We start from the raw sequence: 21,835 nt of genomic DNA, 5'->3' as shown, positions 1-21,835 counted from the left end.
AGTGAATGAATCCCACCTGTAAGTCAGAGCAGCTTTTGGGAAGGCTATATCCATTGAGAGGTGCAAGACATGCAAATCCTTGCCAAATAGTTTATGGCAGAAGAACTACAAGTAGCTCCAAAAAAGTGGCAGCTCAGTTTACGTAGGTGTGCTTTCTAAACCCCAGGCTAACGCCCAACAAAGGTTAATAAGACAGAAACCACATCAGTTTTTTAGTTACCATCCACCACTTCCCATAAAGTACTGGCTGAGGGGAGGAAAAAGCCATCAAAACATTAAATAAAAAAATCTTACTTTAAAGACCTAATACTAAACAGTAACTATGTAGTATGGGTCCACGGGATCTTTCGGAATCCACTCTGTAGAGAGGTAGAATAGTTTCAATTTCAAAAAAACAAGGTAAAATCACTTTAAAGATCAGCTGCAGGTGGCTTTAGTTTCCACAGCTCTTAACAAAACACAAAATATTAAACTTCTAGAAGGAGACTAGAGATATAACACAAGGACAAGAATCTGACAATCGGTCACATCAAAAACATAACTATATTTTTCATTTTAGAGAGGTAATATTTGCCATCTCTTCCTGGCTTTCTAAACTCAAGGTGTATATGTTCAATTTTAGATAAAAGTCTCAGTATGAAATCACGACCTTAGATCGCCTGTAAGAAAGAAACTGAAAGGAATTGTTGGCTGTAATGTCTTTGGGGCTATTTAAAAATAAGAACTACCTGGGCAGCTCAGTTGGTTAAGCATCCGACTCTTGATTTTGGCTCTCATGATTTCAGGGTCTTGAGGGCAAGCCCTGCATTGGCTCTGCACTGGGTGGGGAGCCTGCTTAAGATTCGCTTCCTCTCCCCCTCCCATCCCCCCACCCCCAGCCCCATGCGCTCACTCATGCGCTCTCAAAAAAAACCAAAACAAACAAAAAAAACAAAAACAAAATACCAAACACAAAAACCCCAAAAAACAAACTACCTGTTGCTCCAGAATGAATACAGTACAATCCCCTCACTCTATATTTCCCAGACCAAAATACCAAAGTGGAGTTTTCCTGACCCATGACTTCCTAAACAGTCATTTTCTAATGACTAAAGTGGACAGACGCACAAGGATAAAGATCTCTTGCTTTAGGCTATATTGCAAACTAAAAGTCGAAATCAAGTTTGGTATAGAAGAGTTACTCAGCAAATTTTATCAATAAATAACAATGTCAGAACATCACTGATCTCAATATTTTTCAAACCATTTTTGTTTAAATTTTGGCATACAAAGAACAAGTAAAACCACCTTCGACCATTACATCAGGATTTTACTTAAAGTTGATTATAAATTCGAAATCCACACTTACCAGTATCGTAAAAACAAAGGTCCTGAAAGCGTAGATTTTTTTTTTTTTTTTTAATTTTTATTTTATTTGTCGAGAGAGAGAGTGAAGACGCACAAGCAGGGGGAGCAGCAGGTAGAGGGAGAAGCAGGATCCCTGCTGAGCAAGGAGCCCAAATCTACTCCCAGCACCCTGAGATCATGACCTGAGCCAAAGGCAGACACTTAACCGACGGATCCACCCAGGCATCCCCTGAATGCCTAGATTTCTGTGACATTCTAGTTTAAGCACTCTGCTTCAACATCAGTGGCCTGCAGATATGATTTCCTTATAGAGGATTTGTATTTTCAAAAAATTTTAGAATCTTTTGAGTACCCGATTTACTCTTCACAGATGAAAAAAACAGAACAGGGGTGGGGATTAAGTGACTTGCTGAAGGCAAATTTGCTAACAATACTGAGATTAAAAAAAAAAAAAAAAAAGGAAAAAAGCAAGGGAGAAAAAAAAATCCCTACCGGCCCTGTTATTATCCTTCTTTTGGAATAGGCTGGGGAAAACAGCAGCTTTCCCCTTTATTTTCAAGAGGTCAGCTACAGAATAGTCTACTATTGCACTGAAACTTTCTGAGCTTCCAGATGAACACCTGTGAACTCTAGAGAAGGAAAAGAATTCTTTCTGTTCCAAAATCTACACTGATTTTGGGAGAAGTGCAATGATGCAAAGAAATGTAATATATTAATGTTGCCAATGAATTGCCTTGAGGGGTATGGTTCCTCAGGGTGGAAAGGCTGAGAAGAGAGTAAGAGCCCAAACATCGTGGAAGCAAAAAGCTCTGTTCTAGCATATACGTCCACTGTCTTCTGGGGGTGGGATGGGGAGGAGGAGAATGCATGGACAACCTAATCCTGACCATTAGGATGAGAGAAATGACCTGAGAATGTCTTGTAGGCATCAAGAGCAATGTAGAAATTCCACCTGTGATTACTTACACAAGGAGATTTTCAAATTAGGTATGGTTAAAACCAACCAATGATTTTTTTTTCCCCCATCATCTGGGAAACCTACTATTTTCATAAGAAATGACCATACTTTAAAATATGCAACAGACAATATATTTTAAATGTGCTTTTTAAGGCAACTTATTTACGTTGTGCACAATGGGAATCTGGGCACTTTTCTCTCACACACAGCACAATCAGAGTTCATGCCCTTAAACTGAGAACTCCACCAGGTCCCTTTCTCATCTGTGGTGTGGTACTCAAACAGTATCTACTCCAAGTCACCCTGCATCTTATAACACGTCGGAAAGATCTTGCAAAGTCAGATTTTTCAAATACAAAACAAATTCTGACTTTACTACGACTAAAAAAAAGTTCTTATAACGTTATTAATTTTATTGAGGTATTCTGGATTTAAGCAATATGATTATTGAATTTTGATTTCATATCCACAGTAGATATTTATTTAAACTACTCACTTAATGAATGAAAAAAACATTCTGGCTATATGGTTTTTAGGAGACTCTTTCCAAAAGCCGAGTAGCAGGTTTTAACTACATAGCTTACACTGAATAGAACCTTAAACAGTCCCAGGAAGTGAGGTCTGAAATTCCTTTGATCATTCAAAGGGCTTCTTTAAAAATAGAAAATAAATTAGTGGTGTGATTCTATTCCCCTAGATTAGGGAGCTTTGGTTTTAATGCATCATTGAGCAAACAATGAGATGTCCATATACTAACAGGTTGGAAAGTTTCATAGAACAGCTTTTCCATATGCTGGACAAACTAGAGCAGTTACAACTGGAATCATCTAGAGCCTCCAGACTCCTGTGGGGAGAACTGTGGGCTCTGTTCTTTAATAGGCTCTGAGGGTATAGCAGTTTGGCCTAGAAGGTCTTGAATATGGCACTTTTTCAGCAATCCCTCAGTGTGGGTCTGGAAAGTTCCCATTAGATCTCAGGCAGAGAAACAAGAATTCCCTGGAAAGACCACCCTTCAAGAGGTCTTGATCTGCAGTTACACTAAAGATCAGATTCCAGGGAGGTAAAGGTAGAATTGGCACAAGATTCTGTGTGCTCCCTGTGCTCCAAACCTCTAAATCTGGCCACATCATTCTAAATAATTCTTTCTCCCAGTGTCCCAAATGAAATTTCATTCATACTTCTGCAGTATATGTTATACATGGTACTAACCCTGAGGCAGGGTTCAGCCACTCATTCAACTCAAACACCAACTTTTCCAAGGATAGAGACATACTGATACTGGTATACATAAAGCAAGACCTTATCTGCCCTCCCCTTTTTATCCTGAGTTCTGTTTGATAATAAAGGAATAGTGACAGACCCTTCAGGACTAAAAAGGAATCTTTTTTTTTTTTTTTGGTCTGGGTCTCAAATCCACTCCTTTTGGCTTAAGGCTACCTGGCTTGCCGGCTCCTCAACTGCCTGAGTTCTGCCCTCCTTTATTTCCTCTCATCTCTCTCCAGTCTTTACTCCTTGGCTATTTCCTCAGCCCCTCATCAATCAGCTCCTTCTGTGAGGTTGTGTTCTGAAGCCAGAATTTCGCTAAAATGTCCTCTCATGATCTTTATAATTTTACTACCACTCTTAGTCCAGGAATTGATAGTATAAATTATCGTGTTAAGGAAATTCTCATCTTCTGACCTGATTTTTAATCTACTGAGTCCAAGAAGCTCAGCCAACCAGAAATCAAGAGGTGGGAATGGGAACAGAGTCAAAATCATTCAAAGAGAGCACAGACTCAAGAGATGCCATTGGTGTAGTGGAGGCCTAGTAATTCCTTGCACTTGCTTTTTTTTAGAGACACCCTCAAGTTCTTTGCAAATGGCCTTGGCTATACAGAAGAAAAAACTACAAACCAGTGTGGCTAGCAGATAATAGACCCAAACACCCAACTCATGGCCTGGCCTGATCCCAATCACCAGGTTCTCAATTCTAGGCAAGCATTCTAGGTTTTTAGCCTGGGTTCATGGATGGGCTTCAGGCTGCCAACTCCCCTTATATGTCATATATATACACATATGTACTTATATAAAAATGTGTGTTTATTTTTCTGGAAGATGAACACAGCTCTGATAGGGCTCCAAGCCCCAAATGGTTAAGAACCACTATACTAGACTTATGTGACCTGAATAATAACCTCACAAGAATGTAAACTCCAAAGGATATGGATCTTTGTCTTGTTCACTGATGAATCCTAAGTGCCCAGTACAGGTCCTCAGATATAGTAGTAGGTGCTCAACCCTGAGCTGATAGAGCTGCATAATTTCTGGCCACGGCTTACTCTGAATACTCTGGAAAAGAAGAGTAACCATAGGCTATTTTCAGGACCTCTCACATGGGGCACACGATTTTTCCTCATGGCCAAAGTCATTCGAGGTAGGTGGGAGCTACATTACCATCCCAGTATCAGATTTCATAACAATTTTGGCCAGTCTTGCTAGATAATCTAAAAGACTGGTTCTAAATACGGGATCTTTCAAGTTTAAGCTGTTTCAAAAAGCACATACTATCCTATTCTCTACTTGCCCCTTATCCCTCAACCCTTCCCATTCTGATTAAGTAGATCTAGGTTAGGGCCCTGAAATGAATGTTTTGAAAAGCTCTCTAGGTGACTGATTCCTTCCATTCCTTCCACTCCATGAGAAGTACTCATCGGAGACAGTCTAAGCAGGATCCGAAAAAGCAAACACAAGCACACTGAGTTTACCAGGCTCTTGATAAAGCAACTGAAGGCACACAGGGAACAAACAGGCTAGACATACCTTGTTCAGAGATAAAACAAATAAGGCAAAGAAAGCAGAAAATCTGCCTCTTTAATACCAACTCCATCTGTCAGGTACAGGCAATCCATCAAATAGATCTACAGGGTTTAGGAGAACATGACAAAGAGCTTGTTACAGGAAGAGAGACTGTATTTTTACAATGGCTTGGTCCAAAACCAGTAAGAATTGGCAAGGTGCTCTCATTCCAACCATGCCCAGTGTTCAGCTAATCCCCTCCCTGTGGAGTCAGAAAAGAATGTGCAGAATTCTGAACCCTCTATTCCTCAAATAGGAGGGGTTCCTTCTTCTGAATGCAAGGGTTGCAACTAATCTCATCAACTCTCCACTCCTAATTACACACTAGGTAGAGGAATGAGATGCCTCCCAACATGGGTGCTCTCCATCTAACCTTTAGGATTTGTAAATATCCTTTACCCCATCTCACAAAAGCCATGCCTCTGCCAACCTTAATTCATTTTCAACTGGCAAATAAGAACAGAAACCACCCCCAGAGTAATGCTTTCCTCTGGGAAATTCTGGGGAAGGGTGCAATAGGGTCAGTGCCTCCAGCATGCATTTTCCCTGGACTTACAATACAGCTTATTACATTTAGAACATCATGTTCCCAACCAGCTTGGTCTCTTTTCTGTTATAAACCTGAAGTAAACAGATTCTACAGCAGCTACAAGTCTGTTACCAAGGCCACTGTATTGATCAGTATAATTAACATTCACAATTCATCTAGTCCAGCATGACAAGCCAGCTGGGCTACTCTCCATAAGAATTGAACATTGGGAATCTTCATGTCTTGCGTGCTAAGAAGTCTGGTGCTCTGAAGCTGGGCACTAAAAACTCAAGTACTCATTTAGAAGTAGGATACTACCTGGCCACCCACAGGAAACTGAATTAGTTACCAGAACAATCGAACACATCTGCCATCTTTACGAAGTGCCTATTTCTACTTCCAAAACTACAAAATTCTGAAGATCTCCCTTTCCCCTGAATCCTGCTTACGTCACATACTTAGGGAAACAAAAACACACAAAATCCTCAATGCCAACTAGAGTCTGATTCCTGGTTAGGACAAGCATTGGCCCAGTTCCCAGAAGACTGTAACTCTAAAGAAGGTGTATTTCAAAGACAAGGGCATATAAAGCTTTTGAACATGGAGCTCAGCCGTTGGTTCAGAAGGGGCAGCTAGGGTTGCAGAATAAGAATCAGAAGTTTGCCCAGCATTGCCGGGCAGCGCTGTTGTTTATTACTTTCCAACACAAATTCCAAAATGAAACTGTTCAACTCACTACTGGCCCTCAAATCTCAAACAGCCTAAGAGTAACCCTCTGTTCCTTAAATCAAGAGCATGTGTAAACCAGAACACCACTTTCAACTTAGGGCAGTGTCCCTAATGATAAGGGTTTAAAACTTGGTGGGACATCAAATTACCTTCCCATTACATGTAAGGATATCCCTAAGCTTCTAGCCTACTGCCCTGTGGTTCTCAGCTACTGGGCGAAGAAGCTGGAGGCCTTGTATCTCAACAGTCTCCTCCCTTACCTCCTATTTCTGGCATTATAAAAGGATCTACTAAGCTGTTGGAAATTCTTATCAATTTCTCACCTGCAGTTCTTGGTATTTCCATTATCACCCAAATGAGAGGGATCTGAGTTAGAAAAACAACGTTTTGCCAACTGAAAGGGACAGGGAGCCAAAACAACCCAGTGAGTCCAACTCACTTTCTCCTAGTGATAATCATCTCACAGTATTTTACTCAATAAACAAATACTGACAGTACTTACATGCCAAGCACTGCATACTATACATTAAGTGTGAGATATGGTCCTTGCCCTCAATATGCCTGGTTTACAGAAATCAAATGAAAATTAAGATTCAGATATCAAGTCAGTCCTGAAAACAGTCCTATTTTTGATACAGAGGAACAAGTTATTTTGTTTGGTTTTGATAGTATAGCACGTGAGTTCCCTAAGCACTCCTGAGAATCAGCTCTGAAGCTTTAGAGGCACCACAGTTCATATGAAGGGCAGAGGGTATGAGATAGTACAAGAACCCCCAGAAGCTGCTGAAATGTTGGTTTCAGTATGCCTAAGTTCCTGAGCTGAACCCTCAAGGCACTGATAATGAGTCTCTTGGGAAGCTGAGGAATATCCCAAAGAGGGAGATGACAAAGAACACCAACAACCTCAGCTTTGTTTCAAGGACAAACTGCAAGCTGAAAACAGTCTCAGCAGTTTCTGGATCTGTAAAGAAAAGAGATACTATGGCTTAGAGACCTCCTCTTCTAACAGGGTTTTTAAACCCAGGATCCATGGATGAGTTTCAGGAAGTACCACAAGTCCTTTGAAACATATATGCAAGTTTTTGTGTTCCTGAATTTTCCCAAAGAACTATAAATTTCATAAGATTCTTAAAGGGATCTGTGACTCAAAAGATTACGAACCATCATTCTAGAGTTTCTAATCCAGTGACTATCTCAGGGGCATCCCTCAAACTGGCAAAAGAGAAACCTATTCCAGTTCTCTACCTTCCACACAGACTTACCTACTTACTGACCTGTCTCCTAAAAGCAGAAACAGAGATGAGAGTGTGCACTTTAAAAATTCAAGGCGAAGAGATCGTCTCTACATCTCCAAAATAAAGCTAGCCATCCTGAGAGCCCAAACAAATCTTTCATAAGACCTTTGAGGAAGGAGGTGGTCAAAAAGGGCAGAGCAGAACCACTGTCCTACTTACTTTTCTGATAGGTCCCTTTTTTGATTTCAGGATCCTAAGATCATAATGAAGACAAGTCATAGCCCAAAAACTCTGACTTGAGGTCAAGCCAGTCCTGGGGGAAAGGAATAAAGTAATTCCCATTATGCCCATGGAAACCTGTGCCCCAAAGGTTCACTTTAATAAGTACCATAAGAGCTAGAAACATTTACTATTAAAAACAGAACTTCCAAAATCCTGACATTATTCAAACACAGTGAAATGGACAGCTTCATTCAGGAGACGGAAATGAAACATGGTTACACTCATCTCCTCGGGCCTTTAACCCCTCACTCGGTCACTCACCAGTTCATCATCCAGCTCACAGAGCTGTGCACCACTGCGGATCAGCGGATCAGCACGCTAGTGTTTCCCTTGGCACCTGGAGCACACAGCATGCTCAGTGGGATTCCGCTGATGGCACTGAACACACACACGCTCTTCGAGAAAAATAGACAAGAGGGCCTGTTCTAGCTGGGCAGTTCTTCAGATTGTAAAGAACTAAGCCTGAGGCAGGTCCAAGATGAACAGCATGGAACAGTGAGCAGTCCCAAGACTCTCCTGCTCACGCCTCATTCGAGCACACAACTGAGTACGGTGTGTCCATTTTAGCAGTGAACTGGTTTGGGCTGGTGAAGGAGAACATTTTCAGCCCATTAAGCTCTACCGGTTAAGTACAGAGGCATGTCAGCTGAGGCACTGGGACTTCTGTGGCAAGAAAGCAGGAGCATGCTGGGCCAGTCCTCCATTTGTGTTTCTTCAAAGTCTTTTCCTCGTCTCGGCCACAGGATTCCAAATACCACCTTTTACCGGTGGTTCATTATACTTTTTCACTTTGTGGCCTGTTTGGGTAGTAAATAATTAAGCCCCGTTGTATATTGCTGAGTAGCACCAATCATTACACTCATTCTGAGATTAAGGCACCGGACTGAATCCTTTAGAGAGACTGAACAGAGAAAGGAAAAAAATGAAACCAGTCTGAGTGTCAACAAAAGCATGGGTGTTCCACCCTAGCTCTGTAATTGCTTTGGGGCAAAGGCCACACACTTCTGCAGGAGAAAATAAGTTAAATGTAATTAGAAGCAGGCTGTTTAGAGCAAAGAGAAACAGTACCTGAGGGAGGGAGTTGGGAGTACACAGGGATGTGATCTGAAGGTGATTATATAAAAAGATAAAGTCACACCTCAAAAGGGTCTTTGGAATTGTTTCATGTAATTCAAGGATTCCAGTTTGGAAAGGCTCCCAGATGATTGCAGTTTGAGGAAATAAACTCCTGGACTCAGCTAGCCCACTGTCTGAAAGGCGCCCACCTTCTACAGAGGCACTGTGTACTGCGGGGGGTGGGGGAGGAGGGGTCAGGTAGAGCACATCCCAGTTCTATCACAAGCTCTAAGTTCTCCCGTTGTCTGCGTACCTCTTAGAAATCCAAAATTTTAGGGGCGACTGGGTGCCTCAGTCGTTAAGCGGCTGCCTTCGTCTCAGGTCATGATCCCAGGGTCCTGGGATCGAGCCCCACATCGGGCTCCCTGCTCAGCGGGCAGCCTGCTTCTCCCTCTCCCACTCCCCATGTTTGTGTTCCCTCTCTCGCTGTATCTCTATCAAATAAATAAATAAAATCTTAAAAAAAAAAAAAGAAATCCAAAATTTTAGTGTTCAAAAGGTTTAAGCCGTACATAAAATAACATTTTTCTCAGGGAAAATTTTTTTCCTGTTTAAAAGATATTCCAATAGAAACATCTTTGTTTTGGCTCTTTAACACTATTTCAAAATTCCATATAAACCAGGGTACTTTTCAGAGTTTACAGAGGCAGTCATTGAACAGCATGATGGGATAACAGGTCTAAACCAGAACTGCACCAGGCAAACGAGAAATATGGTCAGTCCAGTTATAAAGAACAAAAGCACTAAGAATATTTACTAAATGCTAATCCCCTGAACAATCCTGTAGTACTATCATTTCTCATTTTACAGACAAGAAAATGGAGGCTCCACAGGTTAAGTCACTTGCCCAAAGTCACATGGTTTTTGGATGGTGGGGACTGGAGGTAAACCTGACTCCAAAAATCAAGTGCTTGATGTACATCGTACTCCTCAGTTTTAGGACCAAAAAGGGGAAGTTAAAGAGATCTTATGTAACAGCCAAGCCAAGAGTGGGAGAGCAAGAGAACTACCTGAATGAGTCAAAGGGAAATATGGAATCGTAAGAGAAAAGGTGACAATACTTCTATGTGAAGTTTTAACTGCTTATCATATGCAAGATGCTGACACCGTTGACAAGGGTGGGAAAGACAATTGTGGTAAGAATCTTGTTTACAGATCATAACTACTTGAGGTGGCAGAGTAAATTTATGAAGAGTCACAGGCAACTAGAAATCTACATGATTCTATGTATCAAAATATCCTTCATAAATAACTTTACAAGAATACATTGGGTAACACTGGATCCAAATGATAACCCTCTGATAAAATAAAAGATAACACAATTGTCATCTTGGTCAGCAAGGGATCTAGACAATGTACAGATTTCTCTCTGTTACAAGATAAAAGTCTAAAGGAACTTAGAACAAAGTAATTTGGACACTATTAACAACTCAAATAAGAAAAACAGATAATCAGTATCTGTGGAGAAATCCAAACAAGATCTTCTTACACCCCTGACTTCTGTTTGAAGACTGTCACTAAAACAGTAGCTGCCCTGAAGAGATCAAGAGATACTGATGATGTAGAGAAAATAGGAAATATCCACCTGTCAAACCTCTTCTCGGTGAATCTAAGAAGTATCCGTGCAAATTCTATAAAACTGCACCAAGAATTAGTCATAATACAGCCCTGATGAGAAGAGGAGCATCCTGCATCTCACCCAACAGGTTAACAGCTAAGTAGTACTCACTAGGGCTCTACTTAGTGTGCTTCCGAAGTCCTAGCCGACCCTTTTGATAAACTGAGGCTGCTATATATGCCTTATTCAAATAAAGAATATCCTACAAGCAAAAGCAGTTCTTTTATGTCTTCTCTTTCCCTCTACTGTGCTGGTGGTAAAAGTCTGTCTGCATACATCTTAGGTTCAATGCCTAATATATCACTCTGGAGAGTACCCCCCAATAAATATTCAGATGTACAGACAGCCCCCACCCCCCATAAATGTTCAGAAGTGCAGAGAATAGCAAATGCTCTGATAGGCCTTCCAGAGAAGCTTGTCTTAGGAAGTTTCATAAAGCTGGAGACTTGGGTTTACTCTTAGAAAAAAAAAATTAACTTGGGCGCCTGGGTGGCTCAGTTGGTTAAGCCACTGCCTTCGGCTCAGGTCATGATCCTGGAGTCCTGGGATCGAGTCCCGCATCGGGCTCCCTGCTCAGCAGGGAGTCTGCTTCTCCCTCTGACCCTCCCAACCCTCCTCCCTCTCATGTGCTCTCTCTCTCAGTCTCTCTCTCTCAAATAAATAAATAAAATCTTAAAAAAAAAAAAAATTAACTTGATACAATGTCAATTTCCAAAGGCCCAAGGACAGCTCTCACTCCCACAATACAAAGTAGCAGGAAGAGGGATAAATAACCAGTGATTAGGAGTAACTAGCCGGTTTATTTGGGTCGACTGATAACTGCCAACATTAAACAAGGATCCTCTTTAGTTGTGGCATAATATATACTACCCTTACAAGTAAGGGACCCCTTTTCTCACCCAAATTTTCCTGGCAATACAATCTGAAATAAACAGTAAGAGTTGTGAACAAGCCTTACCATGTTGACTCATACTATAGTTTGTTAATACTGTCCCATGAACATCTCCTTTAGAAATCTGTGTCAGCCAAAGCTGTCTTCCCAAGAAAATGGTATATGTATTATTTCCCGTGTCTGCTAATGTGATTCCCTTTATCATCTGACTTCTAGAAGTGTGGAGCTGCATGTGACGATCAGCCTCATCACCTGTCTTAGCCCTTACGGTTAGTATTTTTTCCCTTCCTTCTATAGTTTTGACTTTTTCTTTTTTTTTTAAGATTTATTTATTTATTTGAGAGAGTTAGCGAACGCACGAACAGAGGGGAGAGGGAGAAGCAAGCTCCCCAATGAGCAGGGAGCCCTATGCGGGACTCGATCTCAGGACCCTGGGATTATGACCTGAGCTGAAGGCAGACACTTAACTGACTGAGCCACCCAGGCACCCCTAGTTTTGACTTTCTATTTATACTGTATGTGTCTTGTGTTATAAGCCATCTCAAATGCTCACTAAAAAGCGGGAGTGTAAGTATACTAATAGACTTCCTTAAAACCACTTATGCAATCTTAGCTCCTAACATGCACCTGTCTCTACCTATTCCAAATAAAAAGTACTTTTTGGTAGATGAGGAAACTGAGGCACGGAACCTCACTTGCTTAAGGTGGTACCCATTTAGTTGACTTCTTGACACCCAGATCAAACCTTGAATCAAACCGACAAGTCCTATTAACTTCACAGTACTGTGGTAGACCCTCAGGCATACAAAACTAAGTTAGGATTATAGTTGAAGAATCTCAATCTATGCTTTTAATTGATGGACATCTACTCTTCCCCCAAAATGAGTAAGATTTCACCAGTTACACTGGAATCCGATCTAAGGACCATCAAGGTCACCCTAAAGTAATCTATAGATTGACTGGCACCTCACTTCCTGAGGGGCTTGGAATGATCTAAGGATTACTTGGTCTAGAGCCACACTGGAATCCTCACAGGGTAAGGCCAGCACCTTTTGAAGAGGCCTTTTTCTTACATCATTCAGTACACACCAGCTACATTTTTTCTCTTTTCTCATGCTTTCTCACATTATCCACACATGGCAGAGGTACAAAAGTGACTTAAGACACAATGTCCAATTCAGTTGTTCTGAAAAAACGGATCACCTAGAACTTGCTATGTGACCTTGACTAGTCCTCAGTCAACTCATTAACTAAATAAATGCCTTTAATCATCACTAGGGAAAGGGTAATTAGTCATCATAAATCACTCTAATACAAAGTGCTGTGTAAATGCTAAACAACAAACCTCAGAAAGAGCAAGATTAATAAGAAACACGAGGGACATTTACCAACAAATGGAAACTTATAATAGGGTCTTCCCACATTCCTGGCAGAGACTCCTCATTTCAGCTAATGGAATGACTCTTTAAAATCATTAGCATTTGGCTTGACAATAATACACATTAACAATATTCCTCCTGGGAAGAAAAGAGGAAAAGGAATATTTATTCCTGGTAGGTGGTCCTACAGACATCTCAATTACTAGTTAGCCAGGTGGGCAATTAAGTTTTGAATATCTACTATATGCTAGGTATAGAGCTAGACACAATACATACACCGGTGAATAAGAGTCCCTGCCTTTATGGAGTTTACAATCTACAATACAAACTTTGCATTACTAATTAGTGGCACTTGGCAAGAATACGGGCTTACTAAAATTAAGGCACGTAAGAATAAAGACGCTTAATCCCTGAAGCAACTAGACAAAAGAGGATAGGCTAATGGGGAGAGGAAGAGTTCAGGGAATTAGGGTACCAGAGCTTTTCCCCTAACTCATCGTAGGTATTACCCTTAAGCATTCTTAGAAAGACTGTGACTGTGTCTCCAAATACTGCAGATTACAGTTACTGCCCCAACAAAGCAGTCAACTGAACTGAGAGCACTAATAATAAGGTTAATCAGACTCCACAGAATCAAAGGATCTTCTACTACCTTTTTAAGGCATTCTATCGGTAAGTTCCTTAATTTTGTGGGAAAAGGGAGCTACAGCGCACCATGACAACCCGTCTTTTCAATCCTGCATTTGATTTCTGGAGTGGTAGATTAATCTCATTTAAAAACAAAGTCATCCCTCCCACTATGACAGCATAACTAATTCAGGTGTAGAAGCCTCAAGGACTGTATTCCTGCAAACCATGTATTCAGCTTATACAAGCACTGCATCCCATCAAACACTGCAGGCAGAGACAGCCTTGAAACTCTGTCTTTACAGGAGAAAATATTTACCCAGCTTCTCATCAGTTTCAGAAAGGTCACCTCTCTGCAAAGGTTCTCCCGTCTACTGTTAACTGGGTGCCAGGTATGTGGAAAGTCAAGATGTGGTTGGCAGCAAATGGTCACAAAGCACTTGGGATCCCAATTCCATCGTTCAGAGAGCTAGTTAGACTAAAATCTCCAAAGGCTGCTATTTAATCTTTCAGGACAAGAGAATTAGAAGGGTGTCCTTTGAGCTCAACCTGCAGCACAATAGACTAAACTGTTCTGCCTCAGTTAAGTGCGGTAAAGAATGAGCAATCCTTCCTTACCACCCACCCCTCCAACCCACCCAAGTTCCTTTCTCAAGGGATGCTAAGTGATCTACTCACATGACTACGATCAACCTGTATCCATGACAGTGTCTGTCACCAACCTCCAAACGTTAATATCTTACATATCTCGAAGCAACTGGATGACCACAGAAGGTGAGAATCTTACTTTCCTTTTCAATCTCACACTGCCCTCGCTGCTTTCACCTGCATAAAAGAGCTAGCTCCACGTATTTTTTCCTCTGGCCTCCAAGCTAGCACGCAGTTGTTGGATAAACCAGCCACTGCTCCCAAGGATTTGCCCAAAGCAGCTCTGCCGGATTTACCCACTCACCTGAGGGGAGATTTTCTGTACAGCGCCATCCCCGGGGGCTGGTCACAAGGGTCGACTGAGTTGGCTCACCACCCCCCCTCCCGTCTTCGAAAGGCCCTTCATCCAGGAAAACTCCGCCGCAAATTAAAGGCCCGGCCCTTTCGGATTTCAGAAAGATCCCGGAGGACTAGGGCCGAGGGACAAAGGAAAGTGAGGTCAGGGGCGGCCTTTCCAGCTCGGGATAGGCCTGGGGTCACTCACCCGCCACCCCTCACACTTCAGTCGTCCCGGACCACCTCAAACCTGGCCCCTTAAGTCCCGAACTAGCTGGAGCCCGGGCCCTGGGCTCGCTCGCGCCCCTTCCGCGAGGCCCCATCCCAGGCCCCCGCCGCCACCCAGAGCCCCCGCACCTTCTTGGGCGCCTTGGTGACGGTGGCCATGAAGGAATACTTTTCAGCGTCCTCAATCTCCTTGGCCTGCTTCAGCTCCTCCCCGACCCCGGGCAGCGGCATCGCGTCAGGCATCGACATCCCCCGGCCGGCCCGGCCCGCGGCTGACCCGCCGCCCCCGCCTCTTTCCCTCACCGGCGCCCGCCCGCCCGCCCGCGCGGCACCCTCCGACACGCGTTCGCCCACCCTCCCGCCGGGCCCGCGCGGAGCTGCGTCCGGTGCTAAGGTGCTGTGGCCAGCGTCTCGTCCGCTCGGCAGTCTAGACCAGCCGGACAGCGACGGCGGCGACAGGAGCACCAAGAGCAGCAACGCCGAGCTCCGACCGGCCCGCGCCGCCACCTCCGCCGCACGCAAACACGCACGCAAAGTAAGGGTAGAGGGCGGTGACGCCACGTCAAGTACTGGCAGCTCCGAGCGGGGCGGGGTAAGGGGAAGAGGCGGGGAGAAAGGGCGCCCTGTCATGACGTCACCACGCTGGACCGGGCTTCGAAAGCCACGCCTTCTTCTTCCTGCCTCTCTGGGTCCCAGAGTGAGCCGGACACTTTCCGCCGCCAGGTGGCGGCATCAGCCCTGTGAGCGGCGCGTGGTTTCCGCAAGGACTCCTCGGAACTTGGCGGGAAGAGGGGAGGGTTTCTTTGGGCTGTGGGGTTCCCCGCAAGGCCTCAGAAGGGCGTATGGGGGATGTTTGGAAGCAAAGACCAGAGCCCCACACGACATATTCTACAGTCAGTACCAGGAAATAGTCGGGGACCCAGACAACCCATTCACTGCCCCAGACCCTTTGGACCAGGAGCCTCTTCCCCTTCTGCTCACACTTATGGGGTGAGCAGAACAGACTCAGAGCAGTTTGGCTTCCGCACAACCTTTTGTGACCTCCTCCACCACCGTCTCCGCTGGGTCTTGCTTGTTTACAAGACCTTCAGGCCGCAGAGCTAATATTATCTGGCCATTGGGATAGGGCTAATGGATAGAGAGTGGAGAGAAGGAGAGGGATTTGGGGGTGGGAGAGACAAGTCCTGCCCCAAATGGTTTTCTTGCTCCCCCACCCCCATCCCCAGCATAGACTCTGCCAACTCCCGTGGCACCCAGGGCATTCTTTTACTGGCCCCAATATGTGCTCTATGCTAAGGCCCTGGATGGTAAAGGTGTGTGTGATACATTTTGTTTTGCAAGGCTTAGTCCAGCTGCAAAGGCAAAGCCTATTTGGAACCTAATGTCAGCTGAGGTAGCATGTCCTTTGAGATTTAAATGACACTGGCTGAATGCCCATGTCCTGTGGAAAGTCCAGTGCCCTCCCCAGGATTTCTGTGAATTACTGGGGGGGGTGGGGGGGGACTTAGATTTTCATGGTTACCTCTGGCTCTAGTTTTCTGCCACATCTGAAGTTGTATTCACTATTCTAGCGGTGTTGGCTGTTTCTTCAGTTCCTGCTGTCAATTCAAATATGGAACACAGCCCCCACCCCTATTCCAAAACAATTGCAAAAATAATGCTGTAACATGTAGCAGAACTTTTAATGAAGGTTTGTGGGCCACAGGGGAGAGATTACATCACACAGCAAACAATTTAAAATCACATTTCTGAAATGTTCTGAAAAGTTATTTTGGCTGTCCTGTCACCTGGGGTTTCTCACTGGCCACACCACCCCACAAAGCTCCTCTAGCCCACTGCTGTCTATTGTGCTTCCTCCTGTTACTCCCTTCCTATATTATTTTATTTAAATTGAATTAATTAACATATAGTATATTATTCGTTTCAGAGGTAGAGTTCAGTGATTCATCAATTGTATATAACACCCAGGGCTCATTATAATATGTGTCCTCCTTAATGCCCAGTCACCCAGTTACCCCATCCGTTACTCCCTTCCCATTCTTCCACCTCCCCCTCTCCTCCTTGAATGACTCTGGGAAGCCAGATTCCTCTCTACTGTGATGAGTAATTCAGGTCTTCCCAGTGCCCTTTTCTCAAATTCCCCCTGCCTCACCAAGCCCACTGCCTTATATCCAGAAGCCCACCAGGTCTTTGACAGGCTCAACTCTTTCAAGAAAGAAGCTGTGGTTTGAAATGACATCTTTTTCACTGCTTTGTGTTCAAGACTGGGGAGAGTGTGAAATACATGCCCCTGGGGCCCTAGAGTCTTAGTCAGAGAAGCTCATGTTCCAACCACCCCACCCCAGGGGGCCATCTGTTTAAATCAGGCTTCGAAAGTGCCCGAAAGGAAGCATACTTCTGCAGATCCTCATCCTAACTGTTAGAATTCTCTCCTCTGACCCCTCTTTCAAGCCCCCAACTTCCTTCTCAGCTGTATTCCTGTCCCACAAGGGACAGAGAGCAGGAGGACCAGAATACCAGATTCATCCACAAGGGTGCCAGACTGGTACCTTCCTCTTTATCTCTCAGCTGGGGCCACGAGCCATACTTGCCCACCCAGGAGTCTTTGGACCTATAGCCTAAAGTAGCTCGTATCCTGTGGGTTTGCCCAAACTGTTGTCAGAGTCCAGGGATCAGAGGTGCCTGCTCAGAGAACAGAGGCAGAGCCAGTTGGAACAGAGGTGAAAACTCCACATCCCTAGAATAGGAAAACATGTGACTTAGGATAGCTTATTAAAAACAACAACAACAAAAACCAAAAAAAAAGAAAAAAGAAAAAAGAAACAAAAACAAAAAACACCAAAAAAGTAGATGTGTCTGTCCTTTGGATTTGATCTTTAAAACTCCCATTGTCTGAGAGCTTTGTCTCTCCAAGCCCAAGTTCTGCCATGCGTGTTAGCAATCAGACTGAGACTCCTGGAGATGGAAGATCCCTTTTCTCTGACTCCTCCTGGATCAAAGTAACAGGTTTTCCCTAACACCTCGCTCATAGAACTGGCCGCTGCTGCTGCTGAGGATGCTGAAAATAGAGCCAGGCCCTGACAGAGCAGTACCTTTGCAGTTTGAGCCAGGAAGGAGACTGGCAGGCTGGGGAGGCCGAGCTAGGGGAACTGGGTGCTTAGACTGGAAGGCAGGAGGGACAGTCCTCCCTCCCTGCCCTGGAAAAGGCAGCAGGGCTATGTGGTTCACATTGGACCAGGGCCCAGGGCCTTTCCGGAAACCAGCCTGCCACAGAGGACAAGGGTAGATGCTATTGCCCCCACCTTTGTGGGCTAGAGCCCCAAGAACTCACCCAACCAGAGAGTGTGATGACATAATATGGGTGAGAACTGTTGCACGCCGCCCCTCTCCCTCCTAGACAGTCCCACTTGGCCCAGCTAAGGGGGTCGCTTCTCATGGATGACAAGAAATGACCTGTCCTCAGCCCACCCACCCACCTATCACCTATCTGACTCGGCACCTCTGAGGTAAAGTCAGGTGGATGAGTCAGGGCTCACTCCCGTGAACAGCACAGTCCACACACAGAGGAGAACAATGACCAGGGGCCCACGTTTGAGAAGAGCAGAGCCCCAAGGACAGGTGCCTCTGTTGTGTGTGGCGGAGGGAAGGTGCCAACGAGCCTTGGGGCCAGAAGTGACCCTGCTCTAGAAAGAAGTAGCCTGAGGGTAGAGATGAATTGGGAGATGCCCTCACCAGAAATGTGCGGGCCCTGGGGTATCACACATCACACCTGGGCTTGGTCTGGTTAATCAAATTGACCCTTCTGTCTACCCCAAAACGTACCCTCCGCATTCATTCATTTTTTTAAATTCATAAAATAGGGGCGCCTGGGTGGCTCAGTTGGTTAAGCCACTGCCTTCGGCTCAGGTCATGATCCTGGAGTCCCGGGATCGAGTCCCGCATCGGGCTCCCTGCTCGGCAGGAAGTCTGCTTCTCCCTCTGACCCTCCCCCCTCTCGTGCTCTCTGTCTCTCATTCTCTCTCTCTCAAATAAATAAATAAAATCTTTAAAAATATATATATAATAAATAAATAAATTCATAAAATATACATCGAATGCTGAAGATGTGCCAGGAGCAGCGCTAGATAGTGGGGCCACAGAGACAAAAGAAGTACTGATCTCTACTGGGGGACAGATGGGGGGGTCTGGGGGGGTGGGGGGTGGGGATGAGCAGGATAGGCTTTGTAGAGACAGATGCTCCTTGAGCTGACTCTTGACATATAAGCAGCTGGACAAGGTAGGGAAGGGATAGCATGAGAAAAGTCAGGGCAATGAAATAACTTGGTGTATCATAGTCACTGTAAATATTTCAGTGCAGGTGGGGCCTAGGGTGCAAAATGGAGCAGAGTGAGAGCTGAAGGTGGAGCCAGATCCTGCAGATCCTCACAAGCTGAGGGCGGGTGGTGGTGACGTCCACCAGGATAGGGAACATGGGAGGAGAAGCAAGTCTGGGTGGAGGGGCTGCTGAGATAAGGAGTCAGCTTCAGACATGTCGAGTTTGATATGTCCGTGGAGAGCACTGTTCCCAAGTCCCAGGGGAGCCTAGGTTGGTGCCTTTCATACCTGCTGGCTCCCTGCCAGGCTGGCACCCCACAGAGCAAGGCTGGCCTTGCCCTGGAGGCATTTCACCGTCTGTAGGCCAGGCCTCCCTTTAGCCCTCTGAAATGAAAGGTGCAGAAAAATTGCAAGAGATCTTGGATGACCTCAGAAGCAAGGGAGCAAGGCTCAGTGGCTCTACGTTCGGCAGATCGCCTCCCATCTTCTTTCTGTCCCAGGGCCTCCATGTTGCACAACTCTGGGAGGCACCATGAACATTGACATGTAGGGGATCCCTGAAGCAGGACTCCAGATTGCTAATCTGCCCTCCTGGTCCTGAGGGACCCCCAGAGGCGAGGCTCCCAGATGCACCTCTGCATCTCGGGGCCGGGGGAGGGGGGCACGGGGGGACTGGCTCTGCAAGCATGCCTAGCTCCCGCCTCCCACCCAGCTCCTTCACTCCCCATGTCCAGTCCTCCCCCTCCCTTTGTAACTCTAGCCCTTTTGAGAAGATGGACAGTCCCCCAGGGGCCTTCTCCTTCTCTGCCTCCTCCTCTGCTTCTGACAATCATATTTATAATTTATTATTGTTTGGAACACTATAGGAAAGAAAAACCTGCGAAGATAAAAATCTCTTCACATCTCTCTAAGTTCACTTCTGGTTCTTGGCCATTTGCAGAAGCTGGCATTTACATACCTGTGATTAGTAGGTGCATGTCGCTTTGTGCTCTGCTTTGATCAGATTACAATATTTCGAAAACACATTACCACATACAGAGATTGCTTACATGCTTGTCCTTGTCAGCATTTCCCAAGCACTCCATCATCTTGCCATAAAAGTTAGCTAGGTCGTGCTCCCCGTGCTGGGCCCTTGTTTCCAACTTAGTGCCATCTGAATAAAGTGTGGGTCAGAGTAGGAGTCAGAGTGGGATAGGCTTTCAAACAAAATAGACAAGGTTGGGTCACAGCCCCCAGGTCCTGCCAGAGAGAAGGAGCAAAAATGTAAAGAGTGGGGCCAATTGTCCTGGCTATAAATAGAAACTGGGGGAGAAGGCACCTTTCGGCCATAGGGGATGTGAGGCCCAGGGCTTGGAATTCGTGGTGGCTAACTCACGGGGGGCCGGCGGGTGCTGCATGGCGTGGAGGGAAGCCGGGCATCTGGACAGACGGCGATGTGACCTCTCAAGTCTTGACTCTGCTACACCAACTTGGCTGCTGGAATCCTGGGCCTTTCCGGGCCTCCGATTCTTCATGCAAAACAGGGGGATAGCTCTCCATCTGGGGCTTGTGATGATCCAATCTCATAAAATAATAAGTATCAAAGAGCTTTGAACAAGTTACAAGTATTGTGCAAATGTAAGTTACCAAAATGTGGCTCCAGCTAAAAGTCGAGATGGGAAGGTGTTATCGTGGAGAATTTGGAATTCTCTCGGTGCCCCGCTTCCCAGAATGAAGAGCAGTAGCTACTTGCTTGTCAGTGCTGGTGCTGAGTCCTTGCTTACACTGGGACTGTACTTCCTTGAGAATTGCAGCTGGAACCGTCCCAGTCATGAGGAGCTGCCATCTCCCTGGTGCAGCCTGGCCGGGGCTCTGGCTACTGTGTATCCAGGAGCCCCTGCAGACTTCCTCAAATGCTTTCTCCTGGGTTGGACCAGAGAGCCTGATGTATCTTTCTTTAGTTTGCGTTTTCCAAAGCTGCAGCCCGGAAAAGTTAAGGCTGAGCAAGCATCCAGTCATTGTAAACAATGTTCAAGGAATCTGTTTTGATGGTTCTTTGTGCTACTTTGTGTACTTTCTTGTGCCTGTGAGTGTATGTGTGTGTGTGCGTGCGCGCGCACACACACACGCACGCGCACTGTGTGTTAGTGGTAAGGAGTTTACCAAAAAAGCAGACTCCAGAAATTGTGAAACTGGCCTTGGGCACCAGACTGTGGCCAGGTCTCTTCCAGTCAGTTATTTATTAAGCACAGGCTTTTTGTCAGGGGATGAGCTGGATGCCAGGGCGCCTGCAGTCAACAAGACAGACACTGTTCCTGTCCTCATGGGGCTTAGAGTCAATAGCGGGACTTGGTCACAAAATCTGTCCCCCGCCATACCTTTTCAGAGTAGGGCCCTCTTCCTTCCTCTCTCTATGTGCCCCACCCTGAAAAGTCCTTCTGAGAAGTAAACTGCATTTGCCATGCCAGACCTCAGGGTGGGGAGGAGGACGGCCGTCCATTTCCAGAGTTTGCATCGACTTACCAACCCCTGGCTCTGTCTTGGAGTTTTAGAAGTTCCTGGAATACTGTCTCCCTGGCAGATACCCTGTCCCAAGACAATGGAGAGTGGGCTGGTGAGGCGGAGGTACCAGTTTGCCGGGATCAGGGACTGCATAGCCTGTCTCCGCCTCTCATCAGCCTTGGCTTCCCACCTGCCGCTGGCCACCTGCCCCTAGGGCTGGAAATGGTCTTGGATTTGGGAGAGACAAGAGGTTGGCCAGGTTGATTAGATCTGCTGTTG

At 45.3% G+C, this 21,835-nt stretch overlaps 1 protein-coding gene and 1 long non-coding RNA gene across 4 annotated transcripts in view; both read right to left on the bottom strand.

Moving 5' to 3' along the window:
* AHCYL1 (adenosylhomocysteinase like 1) overlaps positions 1-15,268 on the bottom strand; it is a 39,561-nt gene extending 24,293 nt beyond the window's left edge. Inside the window, exon 1 of one of the 3 annotated variants that reach the window (XM_081815617.1) lies at positions 14,891-15,268. In XM_081815617.1, coding sequence (XP_081671743.1) covers positions 14,891-15,010 — 120 coding nt within the window. In that variant the 5' untranslated portion in view covers positions 15,011-15,268. Of the gene's footprint in view, positions 1-14,501; positions 14,524-14,890 lie in introns of those variants that run through there. The other 2 variants (XM_081815619.1, XM_081815618.1) reach the window with 2 other exon arrangements.
* Positions 15,269-16,419: 1,151 nt separating this feature from the next.
* LOC145721124 (uncharacterized) lies at positions 16,420-21,056 on the bottom strand. Its single transcript, XR_014144589.1, has 3 exons — positions 20,451-21,056; positions 20,034-20,314; positions 16,420-17,498 (listed from the first exon to the last, which is right to left on the bottom strand). It is a non-coding gene; the product is annotated as an uncharacterized LOC145721124 (long non-coding RNA).
* Between the last annotated feature and the right edge of the window lie 779 nt (positions 21,057-21,835).

The sequence above is a fragment of the Leptonychotes weddellii genome, chromosome 4 (genome assembly GCF_054177405.1).
Source record: "Leptonychotes weddellii isolate Sample4059 chromosome 4, ASM5417740v2, whole genome shotgun sequence".
NCBI lineage: Eukaryota > Metazoa > Chordata > Mammalia > Carnivora > Phocidae > Leptonychotes > Leptonychotes weddellii.
Note: the sequence above shows the minus strand (reverse complement) of the source record. Positions and strands in the feature narration are given on the sequence as shown.